The 19,011-nt window shown below is 44.3% G+C and overlaps 2 protein-coding genes and 1 pseudogene across 4 annotated transcripts; all 3 read right to left on the bottom strand.

Annotated features, from left to right (window-relative positions):
* Positions 1–1,235: 1,235 nt before the first annotated feature.
* LOC120664868 (ATP-dependent 6-phosphofructokinase 6-like) lies at positions 1,236–7,167 on the bottom strand. The gene is made up of 14 exons (XM_039944241.1): positions 6,736–7,167; positions 4,995–5,041; positions 4,845–4,884; positions 4,689–4,751; positions 4,465–4,602; positions 3,794–3,952; positions 3,652–3,705; positions 3,322–3,390; positions 3,082–3,211; positions 2,744–2,784; positions 2,392–2,616; positions 2,108–2,153; positions 1,864–2,015; positions 1,236–1,667 (listed from the first exon to the last, which is right to left on the bottom strand). The coding sequence occupies exons 1-14, from the start codon at positions 6,997–6,999 to the stop codon at positions 1,455–1,457; spliced, it is 1,641 nt and encodes a 546-aa protein (XP_039800175.1). The 5' UTR covers positions 7,000–7,167; the 3' UTR covers positions 1,236–1,454.
* Positions 7,168–9,027: 1,860 nt separating this feature from the next.
* On the bottom strand, positions 9,028–14,535 carry LOC120664869 (mitochondrial-processing peptidase subunit alpha-like). Of its 3 annotated transcripts, XR_005671043.1 has the most exons (15): positions 14,377–14,533; positions 12,952–13,173; positions 12,572–12,868; positions 12,327–12,494; positions 12,075–12,242; positions 11,907–11,987; positions 11,659–11,725; positions 11,379–11,476; positions 11,198–11,270; positions 11,025–11,095; positions 10,881–10,930; positions 10,449–10,561; positions 10,276–10,373; positions 9,749–9,874; positions 9,028–9,460 (listed from the first exon to the last, which is right to left on the bottom strand). XR_005671043.1 is itself a non-coding variant. In XM_039944243.1 (14 exons), the coding sequence occupies exons 1-13, from the start codon at positions 14,413–14,415 to the stop codon at positions 10,321–10,323; spliced, it is 1,500 nt and encodes a 499-aa protein (XP_039800177.1). In that variant the 5' UTR covers positions 14,416–14,533; the 3' UTR covers positions 9,554–9,874; positions 10,276–10,320. The 3 variants fall into 3 exon arrangements, 2 of the variants coding, with proteins under 2 accessions (XP_039800177.1, XP_039800176.1); XM_039944243.1 differs by lacking the exon at positions 9,028–9,460 and having other exon boundaries at positions 9,554–9,874; XM_039944242.1 differs by lacking the exons at positions 9,028–9,460; positions 9,749–9,874 and adding an exon at positions 9,893–10,196 and having other exon boundaries at positions 14,377–14,535.
* A 1,490-nt stretch (positions 14,536–16,025) lies between these two features.
* Positions 16,026–18,127, bottom strand: LOC120664870 (annotated as a pseudogene).
* Positions 18,128–19,011: the final 884 nt, after the last annotated feature.

The following is a 19,011-nucleotide window of genomic DNA, read 5'->3' on the forward strand; positions in this document are numbered from 1 at the left end:
TTATTGTAGCAATTTAGTATCTAATCACGTCATAATTAGGCTCATTAGATTCGTCTCGTGATTTACAGTCCATTTGCGTAATGCGATTTATTTTTTAACTATATTTAATATACCATACAAGTGATTTACAAAAATTTTATATTTTGCGTTTTGGAATCTAAACAAGGCCGCGGTGGAGAAGAAGCGGAGCAGAAGAGTGGCGGTGGCTTGGACGTGATTAGATTTAAGGGAGTGTCCCTAGGATGCCGACCTGCACACCATTAATGCCATGGAAGTTGTCGATCGTTTGATAGCTCTTGAAGCATGCCTTGGAAGCGGGGTTGCGGCGCCGCTGGGCACCGCGATTAGAGCTGCATCGTCCGCTTCGGCAACGCGGTTTTGCGGCGCGGGCTATGCGGTTTTGCGGCGCGGGCTGAGATGGCGGGTTCGCGGCGCCCCGCTTGCATCCCTGACCGGGAGCCACATTAGGATAGGAAGGACATTTAACCTAGTCCTGCTGATTGGGCGCCAGCATGTCGGACTGGCGTGGCGTGCCATATTAGTAAACATGGTAAAAAATGTAACTTAAATTTCTTTCAACTGGTATAGCTGTAAGTGCCATTTTAAAGGTGATAATTTGATGAGTACTATTTGGTATAATAGTAAAAATTGTAAAATACCCAGAACTCTTTGTACTTCCATGGTTGGAGGGTTGACTTGACTGGGTGCTGGTCAACTGCCTTGCTGGGGGCAGGACTTTGGGGTGGCGGTGGGTCCGTGAGCGCCAGCGGAGTGCTGACTTTTTTGCGGCGCCGGAAATTGCGGTGGGAATTTTGGAGTGGGGCTCGGGCAGAGGTTGCTGTGGGCAGTTCCTCATTTTAAAAAATAGAAACAAATCACGTAACTGGCAAAGCTGCACTTGTCGTACCGGGTACAGCCAGGAAGTGCTGAATTTGTGGGCAGGGATATATATGATTTTGCGCAAGAAAGCCCATGACTTCGGTTCGTGCAAAGCGTCACGGAATTGAGTCATGACAGAACGCGTCCTTGAGTTGCACTAGCACTTTGGGAAAATTGAAATATCGAGATGGCATGGTAACACCATGTGACTTGTACCATGTCTTGTATGCCTACCCATTTGTCCATGTAACCCAGCAGGTCTAACCCGTTGGGCTGCAATGAAGGTGCCATCGGATGGGCCATGGTAGCCCATGGTGACAAAACACATAAGCTTTGGCGTAGAACATTGCAGGAAGTCAAGAGCAGCCATCAACTGATGGTATTGCATTGAGTATTATGCAGCGAATTCAAGGTAGTGCGTGTACATTTTATTGCTCTGGGTCTCAGGATCGTATTCGTATCCATGCGTCCTTCTACCCAAGGCATATGCACATCAAAAGCAAAATTGGTAAAGCGTGGCAAAGCTTAACAGCTCATGTACACATTCCCGGTGGGCCAGCAATCACTTAGATCTCTCAGTTGGAAGATGAAGAAGCAGACTGCTCGAAGGAGCTCGCCACACGATGGCTGGCGCCCGTCGGCAGTGGTGGCTTGTTGGCAAGCCTATCAGCCTCCCTCGCTTCATCGATGTCCTTCTGACTCAAGAAACTTGGCTGGTTAGTCGACGATAGCAGCCTCGCCCACATCCTGTCAGTGATCTTAACCTTGTTCCTTGTGGATGTCACCCTCTGCCATCAAAAGAGAAGTTTAGTGCTTATCTGTTGTAAAATTGCAAATGTAGTGGAACCCCTACCTAAGTGGAACTCTTGCTGAGTCTAGGCAGGGTTTAACAAAGCTATGCAGCAGATGTTTTGACAAACATGCATTCAACTAGCACAATAATACTGTAGTGCCTCTGTAAATGAATGAGGGGTTATTACTCACATAGAAAGGTATATAGGTATGTCTACCGTTGACCATTCCAACAGTGAAGCTGTACCCTGCCATTGCACCATGGATAGCACTGTGAGCCAGAAGTGTGCAGTACACGTTATCTGATGCATTGCTTGGAATGGCACGGATCATGTATGTAGGATCTGCCAATTTAGATGGAATATTGTTAAAAACAGACCTATAAATTAGTTTACAACCATATACATAGCTAACATGATTAGTTTTAAGTGGCTACCTATGTACTTAATCGTCATCTCCATCTTTTTAGTCTTGAAGTAATCCTGCGCGGAATTGACACATGGGTTATCAACTGAAACTTTCAAGCAAATCTATTCCTAAACTCTTGTTCTTTTATTTAATGAAAAGGTTTTTACACTGTGGGGATCTCCCCCACAGTTTTCCTTCAGAAAAAAAAACTGAAACTTTCAAGAAAAACATATGGCAGTATTAGTCTCTGAGACAGTGAAAGACCAAATACAAGATAGAGAATTGCCTGTAAGAAAGATCTTGGTTATGTACCTTTATCTTGTGAGTCAACCAAAGACCAATATCAAGCAGCAGCTTATTTCCGGATGCATCTTGTTGATCTGATTTGGCTATACTTTTTGCGATAAGATCCTGCCCTGCTCCCTCAGCAACAACGATAACCATGTGCTTGTTCTCTTTCAGCCTCCTTTCTATATATTCAAGCAGTCCGCCTTCTCTATCCATATAAAATGGAGACTCTGGAATCAAACAGCAGTCCTAGGGAAATTGGAAGTGAGGTAATAATTATACCGCTGTTTGAAATAAAGACACTCCAAGAACCCAGAACCAGAAAGAATGGATGGCAGAATATAACATCCTGCAGGTACTTTAGGCATCAACTTACCACATCTCGACTAGCAAGAGTAGCATACATTGCAATGAACCCTGCAACAAGTTGGGCAAGACTCAGAATTCAATGACCACAACATGAGTGAAAACAACAGATAAATTGGTAAAGTCCTGATGCTTGAAAAATGAAGAGTGCACTTTGGTCTGAATTCAAAATGCAAATGTGCTGTGTGAACTAAGAGTGCCTGGTTAAAGAATGCAATAATTACTGTTTTTCTTCTTTTCTTTGCAAGTATGGTAAATACTTTCAACAACTTAAGGCGTCTAGATATCATTAATATTACTATGCAAAGAGATACAAGCAATATGTATGGAATCTGTTAGAAAACTAACCACTATAACGCCCCGTCAGTTTTACTAAGCCTATTCCATTCTCAGCGCTGCAAGCTTCCACATGAGCTGAATCAATGGCACGCTGGGCCTCTTCCACAGCCGTATCAAAACCAAAGGACTTGTCGATAATCTAAGAACCAAGAGATTTGGATATCACAATCTCATACGAGTGGTCCTTTAAAAGGCAATGTCGTGAAGGATTTTTGCATTAAAAAAATAAAGGTATCTTGTGAATATTACCGCAATGTCATTATCAATTGTCTTGGGGATTCCAGCCACAGAAACTTTCAGGCCACGTTTTCGGATTTCCTGCCAACGATTAGTAACATATCAGGGTAAAGAATATCTTAAGTAAAACCGCTATTTAATTTCCACATTATTTCCTGCAGAATAAAGCATATAGGTAGACAACGCTGTTTCTATAGTAGTATATGTTAATAAAATCAGCATATCTTCTATTTTGTACCTATTACTACAATGCTAATTTGTAGAGGCTTCTTATTAACATATCTTCTATAATCATGCTGGAAAGAATATATGTCAAGAGTCCACGCGCCCAGTGATAATTACCTTGAATATCTCGTATGCTCCCTTCTGAGTTCCATCTCCTCCAATGATATACACCTGGATAAAGTGTGCTAGTATATGAGTCAACCTCCAATCAGAAGAGGTATGTCGATGGGTACAGTTGTTATTGTAAAATCGTGTTTACCTGATTAATCCCACGATCTTGAATGTTATCAACAATCTTCTTTGTATCATGACCACCTCGTGACGTCCCAAGAATTGTACCACCCCTTTTGTGGATGTCGTTGACACTCTTCGGTGTCAGGGGAAGGTAGTTGCTAGAATAAAACCCTTTGTATCCATTCTGCAATTAGTATAACATGTTAAGGCAGTAGACATTAATCAAATTTTTAAATATTGAATGATCAAAACTGATTATCCTAGACCTGCTACATCCTACTATTTATGGGAGGATTACCATATTAAACCTACCCGTCAGAATACATATTGGTTGCTGTCATATACAATACCTTACTTTAAATGGACATTTGACTAAAGCATCAGCCTTCACTTAAAAAAGGAGAGCAAAGCCTTTTTTAGCTGCCTTAATTGATATATCATGGTCCCTCTGGTCGGCCCAAATATATGGCTTACATGGAACGGAAAGTGATTCATTAAAACACAATCTTTTTTTTCTACACGACACACTAAAATAGATATAATATCTTGTGCTAATAATCAAAAACTGACCATTCCTTTATTTAACAACAGCAAGCTATAGCGGAGGGGGCAGGTTGTGATAAAGCATGTATCAGATGCAGGATTAGAGTTTTAACAATTCATTTGGGTGATAGCAATTAACAAAAGGACGCATACCTGTATTCCAAAGATGCTGTTGACATTGTACATGTGTGACAAGCCACACACCAGTTCTCTGATAACAGTGTTAAGCCCAGGGCAGAGGCCTCCACAAGTTACAATGCAGGCTTTTACTTCATCGGGACCAAAATAAATCTACAAAAGCTCAAGTACAAGGATTTCTGTCAGCCTAGAAACAAGTAATGTGTTCCTATAACTTGGAGGTGGCTAATGTACCCTACCCTCTGACGAGGCCCGGCACGACGGAAGTGGACGCCACGCCGGCTGTTCTTCTGAACAACCACCTGTAACAACAGAAGATGTAACTGCTAGTAAATTCACCGTCAAACAAAATATCTCAATGCAAAGCATCATAAATTTTTTTTCTCTTGTTTTACCTTTTGCGGTACAGTATCATCTTCATTGACGAAGTACTGCCTGGCATATGAAAAGTTTCATCTTAACATTTTGCGGAGCAACCAATGCACAGAAGAGAATAAAACAACTGAAAGCAGCAAATAATTTAGGATAGGCAAGACAAGCCATACTTGACAGTTGAATAGGCTGGATGGTCTTGTAACGGATTAGGATAAGTCTGCCAACAAGAACAAAAAAGCAAACCATCAGAACAACTATCACAGTTTGACCTTCTCAGGTGAATCAAAGTAAGCACCCCTCAATTGAAATAGACAAATATCACTGGTATACCGTTTATCTGTATTATCTGTAGAAGAATGTAACTGCTTTTGGCAGGGAGCATGAACCAGCCAATTACAGTAATACCTTGCTTCCTACGCTGAGCATATCCTCCACTCACCCAGTGAAGCCCCCAATCGAACGAATGGGCAATGAACCACATAATCCCCATAACTTTGACAGTATATATAATACTGTTTATTTGTTCTATTTAACCTGTTTTGATCTTATAACTGTGTCGTGGGCTTTTTGGGGGTACCCACAGCCGGGTGGCGGAACGCACCCGCCTAATCCCAGAGGGAAAGTACTCGGGAAAGTGCTAAGCGATTAGGCCAATTTAGCTTGGGGGCAAGAACACAAGAACACTCGGGTTTTTGAGTGGTTCGGGCCGCCGGAGCGTAATACCCTACGTCCACTGTGAGGTGTATTGCTCTGGGTGTGAACGATTCTATCCTCTGCCCAGCTGGGGCCTTTTTTTCTTCTCTAGCGGGCGTCCCCCGTTTATAGTGCAAGGAGGACGCGTACACAGGCGTCGGACCCCGACATGTGGGCTCAACAAGGATGTATAATATACTACGTAGGAAGCTTCAATGGAGCTACAGCGGTTGAGAATCTCTTTTCGGATACACTTCATTGCCCTGTAGGCTCTCTGACCGAGGGGGGGTTTCTTAATTGTCCCATCGGCGAGGCGCCCGTTGGGGCTGTAGCTTGCGGCGTAGTCTGTCGAGGCTACCGTGTAGGCATCATAATGGGCGAAGCCGAGCCGTCGCGTCCAACTGGCATAGTAGACTGATATACGCGGCGTGGGCGGCGCCAGCGACTGCACTGCGCTCCTTGGTAACACGCGACCAATAGTGCAACCTGGCAAAGGCCGCCTCGGGCTCTGCTGTGGCAGAGCGCACTTCCGCCTACCGCATTTGAATGCAGAAGGTAGGCGTGGCTTCCAGTGGAAGCCACGCGGCCCCGCGCACGTGCCCGCACCTACGGACACGTAGCGGCTCCGGACCAGCCCCAGGCAGGGTGTCGGTTCCTCCCTGCTGAGGGGTCCGGATAGTATATGGGGGTCCGGGACCCGGCGGGGGTCCGGTACTCCCTGGGAGGTCCGGGGCCCCCAGCTGTTTTGGCTGAGGGCCACCTCCTCCGGGGCATGTGGCGTCACCGGACCTTCCCCAAGCGGGGAGCGGATCCGGAGCCGTTTGCCGGGTAAGTAGGGCTCCGGACCACAGGGGTCCGGCTGCTCCGGCTGCTCGGTCGTCAGGGCGTAGTTAAGGATAACTACGAGACTCTTGCCTAGACACAGAAAGAGGGGTACCCAGTCTTGGGGTACCGACAAACTGTTTAAAAAGCTAAACGAAAGCTTAACTGTTTCACCATCTGAATATCCAAAAAGGGATCTCCATAACAGAAATCACCCAAAAAATCAGCTACCCGCCACCAAAATCACTTCGCAGTTCATACTTCGCTAAAGCCGCACCTCACACCGCCCAGAAGCCGACATCAGAAATACTATCAGCAGACCGGAACGCGACCGCATCCCTACAGCGGCGGGGTGGGGGGGGGGGGGTGGATGATGGATCGCTCTTGGGCGCTCACCTGGATGTCAGGGACGTAGTCGGTGAGGTGCGGCACGTCGTCAAGCACGTACCCAGAGTCGCCCTCGGAGATCTTGACGTAGGCGGCGTCCGCGAGGCTGACGGAGGAGGCGTTGCGCAGGGCGCGGAGGTTCGGGTACGAGTCGCGCGAGATCCGCACGCACGTGGCCGAGAACGGCAGCGCCGCCTTGGGCGCCTGCTCCGGCGGCGCACGCTCCCCGTCGTCGTGCCCCCAGCTCCTCCCGCTCCTCCTCCTCCTCCCCATCCTCCTCCCGGTGGTGGTTATCGTCGGCGTCCTCCGGCGGCAGGATGATGTGCGACGCCATGGGGGTGGGGGTGGGGTGCGAGGCTGCGATCGGAGGAAGCCTAGGAGGCGTCGAGGGTGTCGCGCTCGCGGGGGGATGGTTCGCTTGATTGCTCTGCTCTGCTGTGCCAGAGGCCGCTTCCGGTGGGGTTTTTTTTTAATAAACGAGCCGGGCGCCGAGACTCCCAGAGTGGGAGGCGGGGGTACGGTCAGCGGGGTCGTCTCCGGTCTCCGGTTCCAGGTGCAAGCGCCGGTTTTGAGCGGAAGATGTGCGTGCGCGCGCGCGCGGTTTCGCCACCTGTTTGGTGCGGCGGGTACGTGGAGCTGCGTCGCGGTTTCGGGGAGGCGGCGGCGATGGCCTCGGCTAGGCGGTCGGCGGCCGGCGTCAGCAACGCCCGTGGAGTGGAGCCAGTCGCGGAGCCAGAACTGAAATATAGGGGTTAATTTAGATCAAGGAGGTCACACCTTGTTAATGAGTAATCTTAGCAACGAGATTAGAGGGTTTTATGTGGAGTTGCAGCAATATTAGGGGGACTTGGCCCTGCCCGCCCCCTTGTCTCCGCCCCTTAGTGGAGCTTGCTTTTTTTCCGTATGTTTAGATTTTTTCAGCAAATTTTTTTTAAAAGAAAAAGAAAATTTTAGAGTACTAAAGCCAAGCCATGTTTAGTTCCTAAAAAATTTCAAAATTTCCCATCACATCAAATTTTTGGACACATGCATGGAGCATTAAATGTAATTTAAAAAATAATCAATTGTACAGTTTAGGTGTAAATGATGAGACGAATCTTTTGAGTCTAATTAGTCCATGATTGAACACTAATTATCAAATAAAAACAAAAGTGCTACAGTAGCCGAATCTAAAAAATTCGCGAAGTAAACACGCCCTAAATAAAATCTATTTACAAAACATTTTGAATGAATGAGTTGTAAATTGCGAGACGAATCTAGTGAATCTAATTAATTTATAATTAGCGAATAGTTACTGTAGCATCATTGTTGCAAATTATAGATTGAGTAGGTTTATTAGATTTGTTTCGTGTTTTACAATCTATCTGAGTAAAAGATTTTATAAATAAATTTTATTTAGTACTTCGTGTATATATTCAAATATTCGATATGACATTTTTTTGGTAAAATTCTGACGAGTTGTCGTTCGCAGCCAAGTTTCTTTTGTGGTGTGGCGGTCGCCCAGTTTTTTTTTTTTGTGCTGTGGCGGCGAATGGCAACTCGTCGGAAACTCGGAATCAGATGCCCGTGGAGCCTGTCGCCCAACGCCGCGCGGTCGCTGTCGCTGGTTTCAGGTTCGAGGACGTGGTCGGCCGGTCCCAGCCACACGAGAGATCAGGCAAGGCAAACCGCATGCCGCGCCGCCGCCACGGTGCGCGCGGGTCAATTCCCGGCGTCGCGTCCTTGCGCCGCTGGAAAAGGGCGCAGCGGGATTGGAATGGACGACGCGCTCGTACGCGCGCGGGCGCAGCTTGTTATGGGTGCGCTTCGATTTTGCCTGCTGTCTGTGATTTTGCAATCGGAATAGTCTCTGCTGAAGTTCTCTGCTGAAGTCTGGTCTGTTTTGGTTATTTAGTCGGCCCAAAACTATTCCATCCATTCTAAATTACTGCATTTGATTGGAGTTTGCACGGTTTGCACAAAGAGATTAGTTTGTACATGATATGTTCTCTTTCTTAATTATTGTATCCATTCTAAAATTATTAATCATTTTGATTCTAGGTGCATAGATTTTGGTTTGCTATATCTAAATGCATTGCAAAATCTATATATTTAGAAAAATAAAAAGGACTAATAATTTGGAATGTTTATATGGCATAAGGTCAAATGACCCTTTAAACTATTTTCTAGTTCAAAATTCTCCCACAATTACGTTAATTCATCCAAATTATTCATTAGTAAGGTTTATCTTATTGTTTCTTCGTGCATACTGTGTGTGGAGATTTTTAAGTTAAAATTTTAGTGTTACAGTAGTAGGCATCGTAAGTTAAAAAATCACTTTATTTTTTCGTTATTATTTTGATATAAGCAATAAGGTACGCTTTTGCGGGCCCGCAACCTTGTACCGGAAGCTGGCGGGACTTGTTTGTTGTGGGCCTGACAACGATGATGCAGGCTTCTCAGCTCGGCCCATCTGTCTACGACTAGGCCTCGTCAGAATTTTCTTTGTTGCGGTCCCTAGCAAACAGCAACTCAGAAAACAAAACTTAACAGCCCGTGCCTGGAGGCTCGGCGCAGGCCCACTGCCTCACTTGCTGCATGTTACATCTCGTAAATCAGGATTTGCAAACATCCACAGCAGCCCGATGCAAGCTCCATGGCTGCACGAATGCCTCCAGCTTCTATACCGGCATCCACAGCTCGGGCTCGGGTTACAATGCTGCCACCTGCTGGCGCCCAGTCCATCTACGTGAGTCTGAGAAAAAATAAGATGGGTGATTAGATAATTTTACAGTTAAATCTGTCTGAATCTAATCACACTTTTGCAAATACTCCCCCTGCGCACTTTCTTGAATGTTGATCCGGTGATCCAGATTGAAATTTGTATGATTTGCACAAAAAAGTTGGTTTACACTTAATATGTTCCCATTAAGTTCCTACTTCATCTGGGCTATTCCGCTGCTATTCTTCAGGCAGCATAATTGTTAACTTTGTACTAATTGTTTACAGCTTTGAAATATGGGAACAAGGCATGTTACTTAACTCGAAGATCCTCCTGCTCTCCATCATCCCTGGTTTTGAATGGGCAGCCGTACAAACTTGGATTCCACAAGAAATCAACCTGCACTCCAATGGGTTCATTCAAACCCCATGCTAGCTAGCCATTGATCTTTGCACACAGAAAAGATACAAGGAATAGATAATCCTATGGTTAGTGATCGCGGTTTCACACCAACAAACATGATAAACAATCACAAATGTTAACAGCCAAATTGCAAAAGATGTACGCCATAAATCCAACCAAGGCAGGATGATAGGCGTGTCTTTCTGAACAGAATTGCAAAAGATGCGTGCTTCTGACCAGAAAGCTCATTTATCCATATCAAACACAGTATAACCAGGAGTAAGGCCAGGCTCGGGAAAGAGCTGCGAAGGAACTTGCAGATTTTCATCATGTTTAGCGAATGAGTGCAGGGAAGGGGCACTTGAAACTGCATGATTATTCTATCTCAGTAACTATCCATTAAGCATAGGAAAGTTATTCCAGCTGAGGGCCGCTGCAGGCTTCACCTTCAATTGTTGGAACAGGTCACGCAAGCCCAATGCTGAGTGCTCTCACTTTGAGTGAAACTTGCGGCTGACAGACTCATAGCTAGGAACATGAATAACTGCAATAGTAGCATTCAGTCAGCCACAATACCTTATTGCGCACCATGATTTAACTTGAAAGTTAATGAATATACCATCGCCCCATGATGCCATTGTAAGCGGTGAAGACATGATCTTCTTTGCAGTTGACGAAATGTCATTCAAGGTGATCTCCTCAACTGTTTTCAGGAAATATTCAATGGGTTTCCTGCAATTTCAGAAACATGGAAATCAAATGAGATGATAACAGGTCTACTTGTAGAAGTGTATGACGGTTACATTGTAAAATAATGCTCTGCACTTCCGGATTCCGAAGAAATGTTAGCCAACATAGAAATGACAAATGCATGCATTACAGTATGCTAAGAAACTAGCCCTATGTCCTCAATCGGCTTTGGACTTGTTGAAACCAAAAATATCTCAAGTAATATTATAATAAAATCATCTAATGCTGCTAGATGAGTATATAGTACATATAGCAGAAAATAGACTTGATTTATGTACTAGTATAACAATACTCTTCATACCTTTCCCCATAAGTCAGAACCTGTCTTCCAATATCTTCAGATGCTATGGACTGCAGAAACGGAGAAATATGTATGTAGTTTAAACAACACTTCAGGGAAACAAGTCATATAGTTGGGGTTTGATCAGGAGCAAGAACAATGTACCCTTGATTCCAAGTTCATCAGAATGGCGGATTTGGTTGCCTCTTTAGCACGATCAAGCTGTTCTTGTGAAACTATAAGAGGTAAAAAAAACAGAAAAGAAAGGAATGTGACTGATTACAGTCAACGCAATGTGGAAATAGATTCTAATTTGAGATGATAGACAAGACGGAAACCTTTTCCAGGAGTTGCAATCTCAAGGAGTTCACCTGCTGCCAAATCCACAGCCTTTGACGAGAAGTCTGGGCTCTGTTGAATGATAATAATATATTTTTTTGTAAAAAACAATCAGTCAGCTGCATTTATTGCTTGAATACAAGGGCATTTACAATTTAGATTATGCCCTGAGACACTTACAGTGACTGCATAAATTCCAAAAAGACCTGAATTGTTATAGACACTGTTGAAAGCAGAGAATGATTCGATCTGCTGGTAATTGCTCAAGACACGGAGATCTGTAGGTACAGGATCAAAGGTCGTGTTAGGATACTACCTCTGTTCTTAAATATGATGTTTAGGACAAGATGATTAGTTCATTTTAAATTACCCTAAACATCATATATTTAAGAGGAGGGAGCACATTACAAAGGTTCACATGTATAACTTTAAGAAAATAATGATTTGAAAAGAGGCATACATAATCGAGAATGCATTCCCTTTCCAGGCCCACCAGCAGAGAAGGACCCTCCTCCTCCCATGAGCATCTGCAAATCAACAAATTGATTAACCTGTCTTTGAGGCCTTAGATTTAAATATGCATCTAGCACATGTGATAAGATATAAAAAAAGTTTTAAAAATATTAAAAAGCAATAACTTATATAACAACAGGCATAACCTCTAGTATCCGTAAATATTTATATCACTTCAACAGTTGTTAGGCATACCTGAAGCACTGTCACAACCATTGCAGTTTTCTCTTGATTCCAGCCACCAGGCACCTCAAAAGCAAGTGCAATATGTGTGCTCTGCTCCCATCAAATCCAACTTTAAGCAACATGGAAGTAAATCATTCATAACACCTAAATCATAATAATGCAATGCCAAAAACTTACTGGAGAATCTGCTTGGCAACGATAGTCGCCTCCAACGTACACCGATTTTGGCTCTTCAGGACGTTTCACACTGGGAAGGTCAGATAGAAGTGGTTCTACAACTGAAACCAAAGTATCATGCTCAACTCCTGATGCTGCAAGAACCATCCTGGGAGCAGTATAGTGTTCCTACGTTTATCAGAGCAACCAAAAACATCATAGATATGCCTTTGTGACTGTATATTAAATTGAGAAATAAATCATGAATCTTACAGCTACAAATTCCTCCAAGATGCTAACATCCAACCGGTTTACAGCAGATTCTGAAGCCATCAAAGGTTTTGCAAGTGCCCCAGAATATCCAGCTGAATGAAGCGCCTCCAGAAGTAGACCTTGAGGATTAACAGACACTTCAGCTATTTCAGATTTGATCTTCTGGAGCTGTAGAAACGAAGGGCACACCATTAGTACAAAAGAAAGGGATAAAAAACTTAAGCTTGCTTTAATTGATCAAGTACCTGCTCCTTGACCTCCCATTCAAGAAATGCTGGATTCCTCACACTGTCAATGAGAACTTCAACCATTTCTGGTGTATAGTTCTTTAATGCATCGTAGGTATAGCTCATTTGCTCACGGGAAGCTGATGCGGAGACATTTCCTCCAATGGCTTCTACCTCACGAACTAGCCGCAAGTGACTACGATTTACTGTGCTCTTGAAGGCCATTCTCTCCAATAGATGGGAGACTCCAGATGAAACGGGTGTTTCATAAATGGAACCACAGTCAATATACAGACCCACTGAGACTGCTGGGCTCTGAAATTAAGTCCACAAGAAAACATGATTGTCATGGGGAAAAAAAAGAGAGAAACATAACATAAGTGAATGCTGAGCAATACCGGTGACATTTCCGAGGCAATCTTGATGCCATTTGGAAGAGTAGTGATTTTTGTCTTAGATGGTTCTACAAAGTCTGGTAGAGGTGGGGGAATAGTAATGCCTGGTAGCGGAACATCTAGGGGAGGAAGTTGGCTTGAATTTCCCCCAAGAAGCCAGCTGAAAAGACCACCTTGGGGCTGCTTCACAACACTTGTACTAGCAAGCCTGGTAGCACCGAGATGCTGAAAATTGAAAACAATACAAGTATGAAATATGTCTTCATGTTACAGAATGTTTCAACATCAAGCAAGGGGGAACCACAATTCAAAGGGCACGTGACATGGATGGGATTCATCTAATGCAACGAGATAAATATGAGAATTAACAATCACCATGGCTGCATGCCGAATTCCATCCACATTAGATTCGTAATAAATAAAAAAAGAATATCATGAAACGGAATTATATTCATATGTGCCCAACATGGAAACAGGACTAAAAGAACCCCACTTCGGACCCATCGCTGCATGAGCATATGAACCCACGCGATCCGTTTGGATCTAATCTAAGCATGCTCATCAGCCAAGGGGCGGCTGTGACAATTGGTTATCAGAGCTCGCGATCCTCGGCTTCTTCTGTGTGTGCCATTGGGCGACATGGTGCTGCAGTCAGAGGAGTGGTGGGTGACAGAGAGGATCCCAGACTAGCTGCTCACCACGGGTAGGACCGTAGGAGCAAACCGGCGACATCTCATGAAATGGATGGAGTTGATGGCTGCAACAAGCGTTCAGATCACATATGGCAAAGCTTAACGTTGGAACGCTTATGTATGTCCCTCCAGATCAATTGTGTGAGGCTGTTGCTGGGTGGGTGATGTTCCCAAATAGCTGTGCATTCAAGAAAACAAGGGATGAACTCACTTGATTCTGCATACATGGCACCTAATGCTAAAGAGTTGCTACTGGTTATCTTGTTGACAATCAGGACATGGGATCGAGGCGTATATAAATTCAACATCAGCAAGTCTACTTATGACTGCCGACCTGCACAAATGTTCAGAAAAGTTGGACAGCAAAGATTGAGCAAAGAGTAGGCCATCAAGGATATGGTGTTTGCTTGGGGATAAGCAACATTTTAGGGCGGCGGAAGTGTAACACCTGTGCTATCTGTATGTAGACCTGGTCGTATGAGGAGGGAAGGCCTCGAACAGAAATGAAAAAGGAGAAACTGAATCGGGGGTTTTCCCTTTCCGTGTTCGTCCTCGGCGGCGATCGGATCTCACGTCCCCGCGTCATCGTCGGTGGCCACGGGAGCATCTATTGGTGAGTTCTAGTCCATCTTCCTCGCGTCCCGGCCTTCACCACCGGCGGCGAAGGGGCGGCTGTGACAGAATCGAGATGTGCATGCAGCAGGGAAGGGGAGGAAAGGGGAGGGGAGGGCCGAACCTTCAGGGAGCGCAGGTGGCTCCCCGCGGCGCGGTACATGATTTCCGGCGAGGCGAGCGTCTCCAACTGCGGGGCGGCGGCAGGGGTGGAGGAGGGGCAGAAGCCGGCGGTGAGGGGCGGCGCGCTGGAGAACTAGTGCGGCGGAGAGAAAAGGCCAGGGCTCCGCCTCGCACGCTGGATATGTGGGCTTGTTAGGCCGTTATGGAGTAATGGGCTTTGGTAGGCCGCTGATGGATCGGTGGGCTCTGCTAGGCCACTCAAGTTTTTTGGGCGTGCGGGTGAAAAGTAATGGAAAATTCTTTCAAAGAAAAGTAATGGAAAAACCTACGAGACGACCTGTCACTGTCACTCTCGTGCTACCCCACGCGGCCTGCTGCGGCTTTCCTAGAAAGAAATTGGACGGTCGTGGCTCACCTACTTTTACATTATTTGAGCTCAAAAATATGATAATTTATTTTGGTTACTTCGATTTCAAATCTGCTTATACCATTAATATTCTTTTCTACAAAACTAGATCCATGTATGTTTTGAAATATTTTTTTATAAAATATCAATTTCTATTGAATGTGCAGTAGCTACTTATATATTAAGTATGTAGTAACTTATGTGTGAACCAAATAATAAATTATGTAGATAAATTGCTATAAAAATTAATTTTAGACTCCATGTTGTTTATCTGTATGAAGTATCTACATAAGTTACCATATTGTCTCCATATAAGTTATTAACATATATACTATATGATAGTCTATACACAATTTATTACCCCAATCCCTACAAGTCGATACATTTGTCTAAAGTTGTTGCTAGAAAGAAAAAAAGGCATACAACATAAGTTGCTATATAGTATATATTTGATACGTTGCATCTATCTACGTTGTTAAGTTGTATCAATTAAAAATCATCTATAGATTTGTACATAAGTTTTATACATAAGTTGCTGCATAGTTGTACATAAGATATTACTTACGATCAATATAATTTGACTGGCGCATAAAACAACTTCAAAACATATCAAATATAGATATTATTTTCTAAATTTTATTCTAAGAAACATAATGGTGCAATCGGATTTAAAAATGGACACTCGACAAGAGAGTAATGATAATTTTAAGAAAACATATTATTTTTCATTGCTCATATCATTTGTGAGAAGCGACGTCCTCTCATTGCATGCACTGTTCCTTCCGTTGATCACTTGTGAGCAGATAATGGTTAACAACTGGTAGCGTAAAACGGATAGAGGCATATGGCAACGTAGCATAGAGTCGTGTGCTACTCATTTAGCGCGACCGGTCGCGCGTTCACCTGGTTCAAAAGCAATGTTTCGGTGCATGGGTGTCCTTTTTTTATCACATTCTGCACATTATTATAGGGCAGAGATGAGGACAATATTGTCTTCGTTTCTATTTATGTGGTTTTCAAGTTGCCACATCGGGAATGAATACATGATCTGTATACCCTTCTAAGATTCAAGCAATACGGACCGAGGTGATCATGAAAAGGGAAATAATACTTTCTTTTTTACATTACAAATGGAGTGTTCTGCTGGGGGAACGAACAAACAAAAGCAGTGTACATGGATTCCATGGTTTTGTGGCAAACAAAAGGAAAATAGAAAGAAGAACACTTCTTTATTTAGGGGGGGGGGGGGGGGGTCAAAACAACCCACGCCATTATAAAAGTGTGAGCCACCATTGATTTAATAAACGACGCCATTGAAAACCGCAAGAACGTTACCGTGGTGTAGGACCTATATGCCCGTTCTCGGTGCCCTCCCAAACTTGTGGTCCATCTCAAGTGCACTGCTGCTCTGGCTCACGTCAATGGACCGGCAGTCGTTGGCGGCGTACGCGTCGTAACCTAAGCTGGGGTCGCGGCTGCTGCCAGTTGCGTCACCGCCGGTGCGGATCTCCTCCAGCTGGAGGCACTCCTGCAGCTGCGCCACCACATCGGCACATCGGTCATCGTCGGGCGCTGCGCCGAAACCTGCATGGTGGACTTGAGGGCGATGTCCGCAGCCTTCCACACGCTATTGATGTCGTAGTCACCGCGCATTCGTGCATCCACGACGTCTTCAATATTGCCCCGTGCCAAGCGTTGTCGCACCCACTGGATGACACTCGTGGGCTCTGGGTCCAAAAGGATAGCTTGCCGCCCCGTGACAAGCTCAAGCAGCACGACACCAAAGCTGTAGACATCACTCTTGGTCGTCGGCTGCATTGTTGCTTGGTACCTGAAAGTTTGGGTTCCATGAAGTGCTCATCGATCATTAGAGTTTAGAGGATGTAAGCTGGACTTTTCCCTAAGATTAATTAGGAATGTGTGGCATTCCAGCTGCTGCTGCTTCTTTCTTTCTTTCTTTCTTTTTTCTTTCTGTTTTATTTTTGCTTCGGCTGACCAAGCTGCATTACACTCCTAATTGACTGACGACATGTACACTAGGCACAGCTATTTGGTAACTGTACTTAATGAAATGTCTATCTTCAATGTTGTCAAGAATTTCGCAAGCATCTGCACTCTCTTTTTTTCCAAGAAAGGATCACCATCCTTATTAATTGCTGTGAAGGCAAAATATTCAGTGCAAACCACCTTCTCGGTGGAAACGTGAAAACTCTTTAAAAAATTATAGTTAGAAGTGCCTAAAAAATTTCAAACGATGCACATCCATAGTGCATCATTAAGTGTGCTTTGTATCAAAAGTTGAGATGCAAAGTCGTTTTGGAAAAATTCATATGAAAATAACAAATTTCATATGCAAGTGCACTACAGGACAAAATTGTCTTCTAGTGCTTTATGCACTTTGAGTTTGTCGTTTTTGTTTGAATTTTTATAGATTGAGTATGCATCTCAACTTTTGATACAAAGTACATCTAATGATGCACTATGGATGTGCATCGTTTGAATTTTTTTTGAATATTCCAACTATATTTTTTCACAGGGTTTTCACGTTTCCACCGAGAAGGTGGTTTGCACTGAATATTTTGCTGTGAACATTGACCAATACTGTTGGGAGAATTTGTCTCTACAAGTTATCATACGAACTTAAGAAAATGAAAGTGGCATTCTACAACCATTTTTGCGAGGAACAAGTTGCATTATACTTGATTGACGAAGCTTCTCGATCTGATCATTCTGCTGAATAACCTTTTCCATTTTCACTATCACGGATAACGGGATAACCTCGCAGGCATGCTTGCAGCCAGTACATGTACGTTCTTCTTCCGTACTCGCTTCCACTAAGGCATAGGTCAAACGCTTTGGCCTGGCCTTTTGCACAAGAAAAAAGAATCCCGTCAAACTTTGATTCCTGGAAACTTACGCAAGCAGGCGGGCACACCTTCTTGGTACCCTAAATCCATCATGTTGCATAATCCTTTCATATTCGAAAAAAAGTCGTTTTGGATGACACAATCTTCAAAGCTTAATTTTAACTTCTTATTTTTATAAAAATATTTATCAAAAAGTGATATATTTATATTTTTATGAAAGTATTTTTCAAGATAAATCTATTCATATGGTTTTTGTATTTTGAAACTCAACAACTCAAAAGTTATTCATGATTTATGTTTCCAATGTTTAACCCAAATCTTACCTAAAATGACTTTTTTTCGAGTACGGAGGGAGTATACTTTTTGGCAAATTGTTGGTGGGTGTCATTATCTTCATTCTTATCCTTGGCGTTCAAGATTTCTCTACTATAAGTAAAATGGTCTATTATTTATCACTCACCCGAGGCTGCCTAGGCTGCCGCCGGCAGGGTTTTAAAATCCGACCGGACCGGCCTAACCGCCGCCCTCCGGTACCGGTTTACCGGACCGGTTAGGCCGGTAACCGGTGGAAACCGGTTGAATTCAAATCCAAATTCAAATAAATTCAAAAACTCCTATGCAACCAGTTCCGACCGGTTTACCGGCCGGTTTTACCGGTTTACCGGTCGGTTTGACCGGTTTGAAATTCAAAAGCTCCCGTGCAACCGGTTTACCGGCCGGTTTAACCGGTTTACCGGCCGGTTTGACCGGTTTGATCGGTGGGCCTTCATGGGCCGGCCCATTTTTTTTCTTTTTCTTTTTTGATTTAACTTTAAATTCCCACAAACTATACTAAATGAATGAATTTTTGAGAAAATTTGACACCATTAGATTCATCACACCTTGAAGTATTTTTATGAATTTTTTGGAAATTTTTCATTTTTTGAATTCAAATTTAAAATTTGAATTTGGGCCGGTTGGGTACCGGCCGAAACCGGAACCGGACCGGACCGGTTTGACCGGTAACCGGTCAAACCGGACCGGTTCCCACCGGTTAGGTTAACCATGGCCGCCGGTCGGATGGGCGACCGCGCGCTGAAGTTGGCCTAGCTCGTTCCTGCCCCCCCCCTCTTTTCCGGTTCTAAACCTAAACCTAGGTCAGCTTCCCCAGCTTCGATCTTGGCCGTCGGGGGGGGGGGGGGGGGGTCCCGGAATCCCCTACCTCTTTGTCGGATCCACCCACCTCATCACAGGATCAGGGCTCCTTTTGCCCGGGCCTCATCGAATTCACCCACCTCATCACTGGATCAGGGCTCCTTTTGTCCGGGCCTCCTCGTCGTGGTGCCCGTTCCTCAACGGGGGTGCTTGTCAGCGTGCGCGTGGT

The sequence above is a fragment of the Panicum virgatum genome, chromosome 3N (assembly GCF_016808335.1).
Source record: "Panicum virgatum strain AP13 chromosome 3N, P.virgatum_v5, whole genome shotgun sequence".
Taxonomy (NCBI): domain Eukaryota; kingdom Viridiplantae; phylum Streptophyta; class Magnoliopsida; order Poales; family Poaceae; genus Panicum; species Panicum virgatum.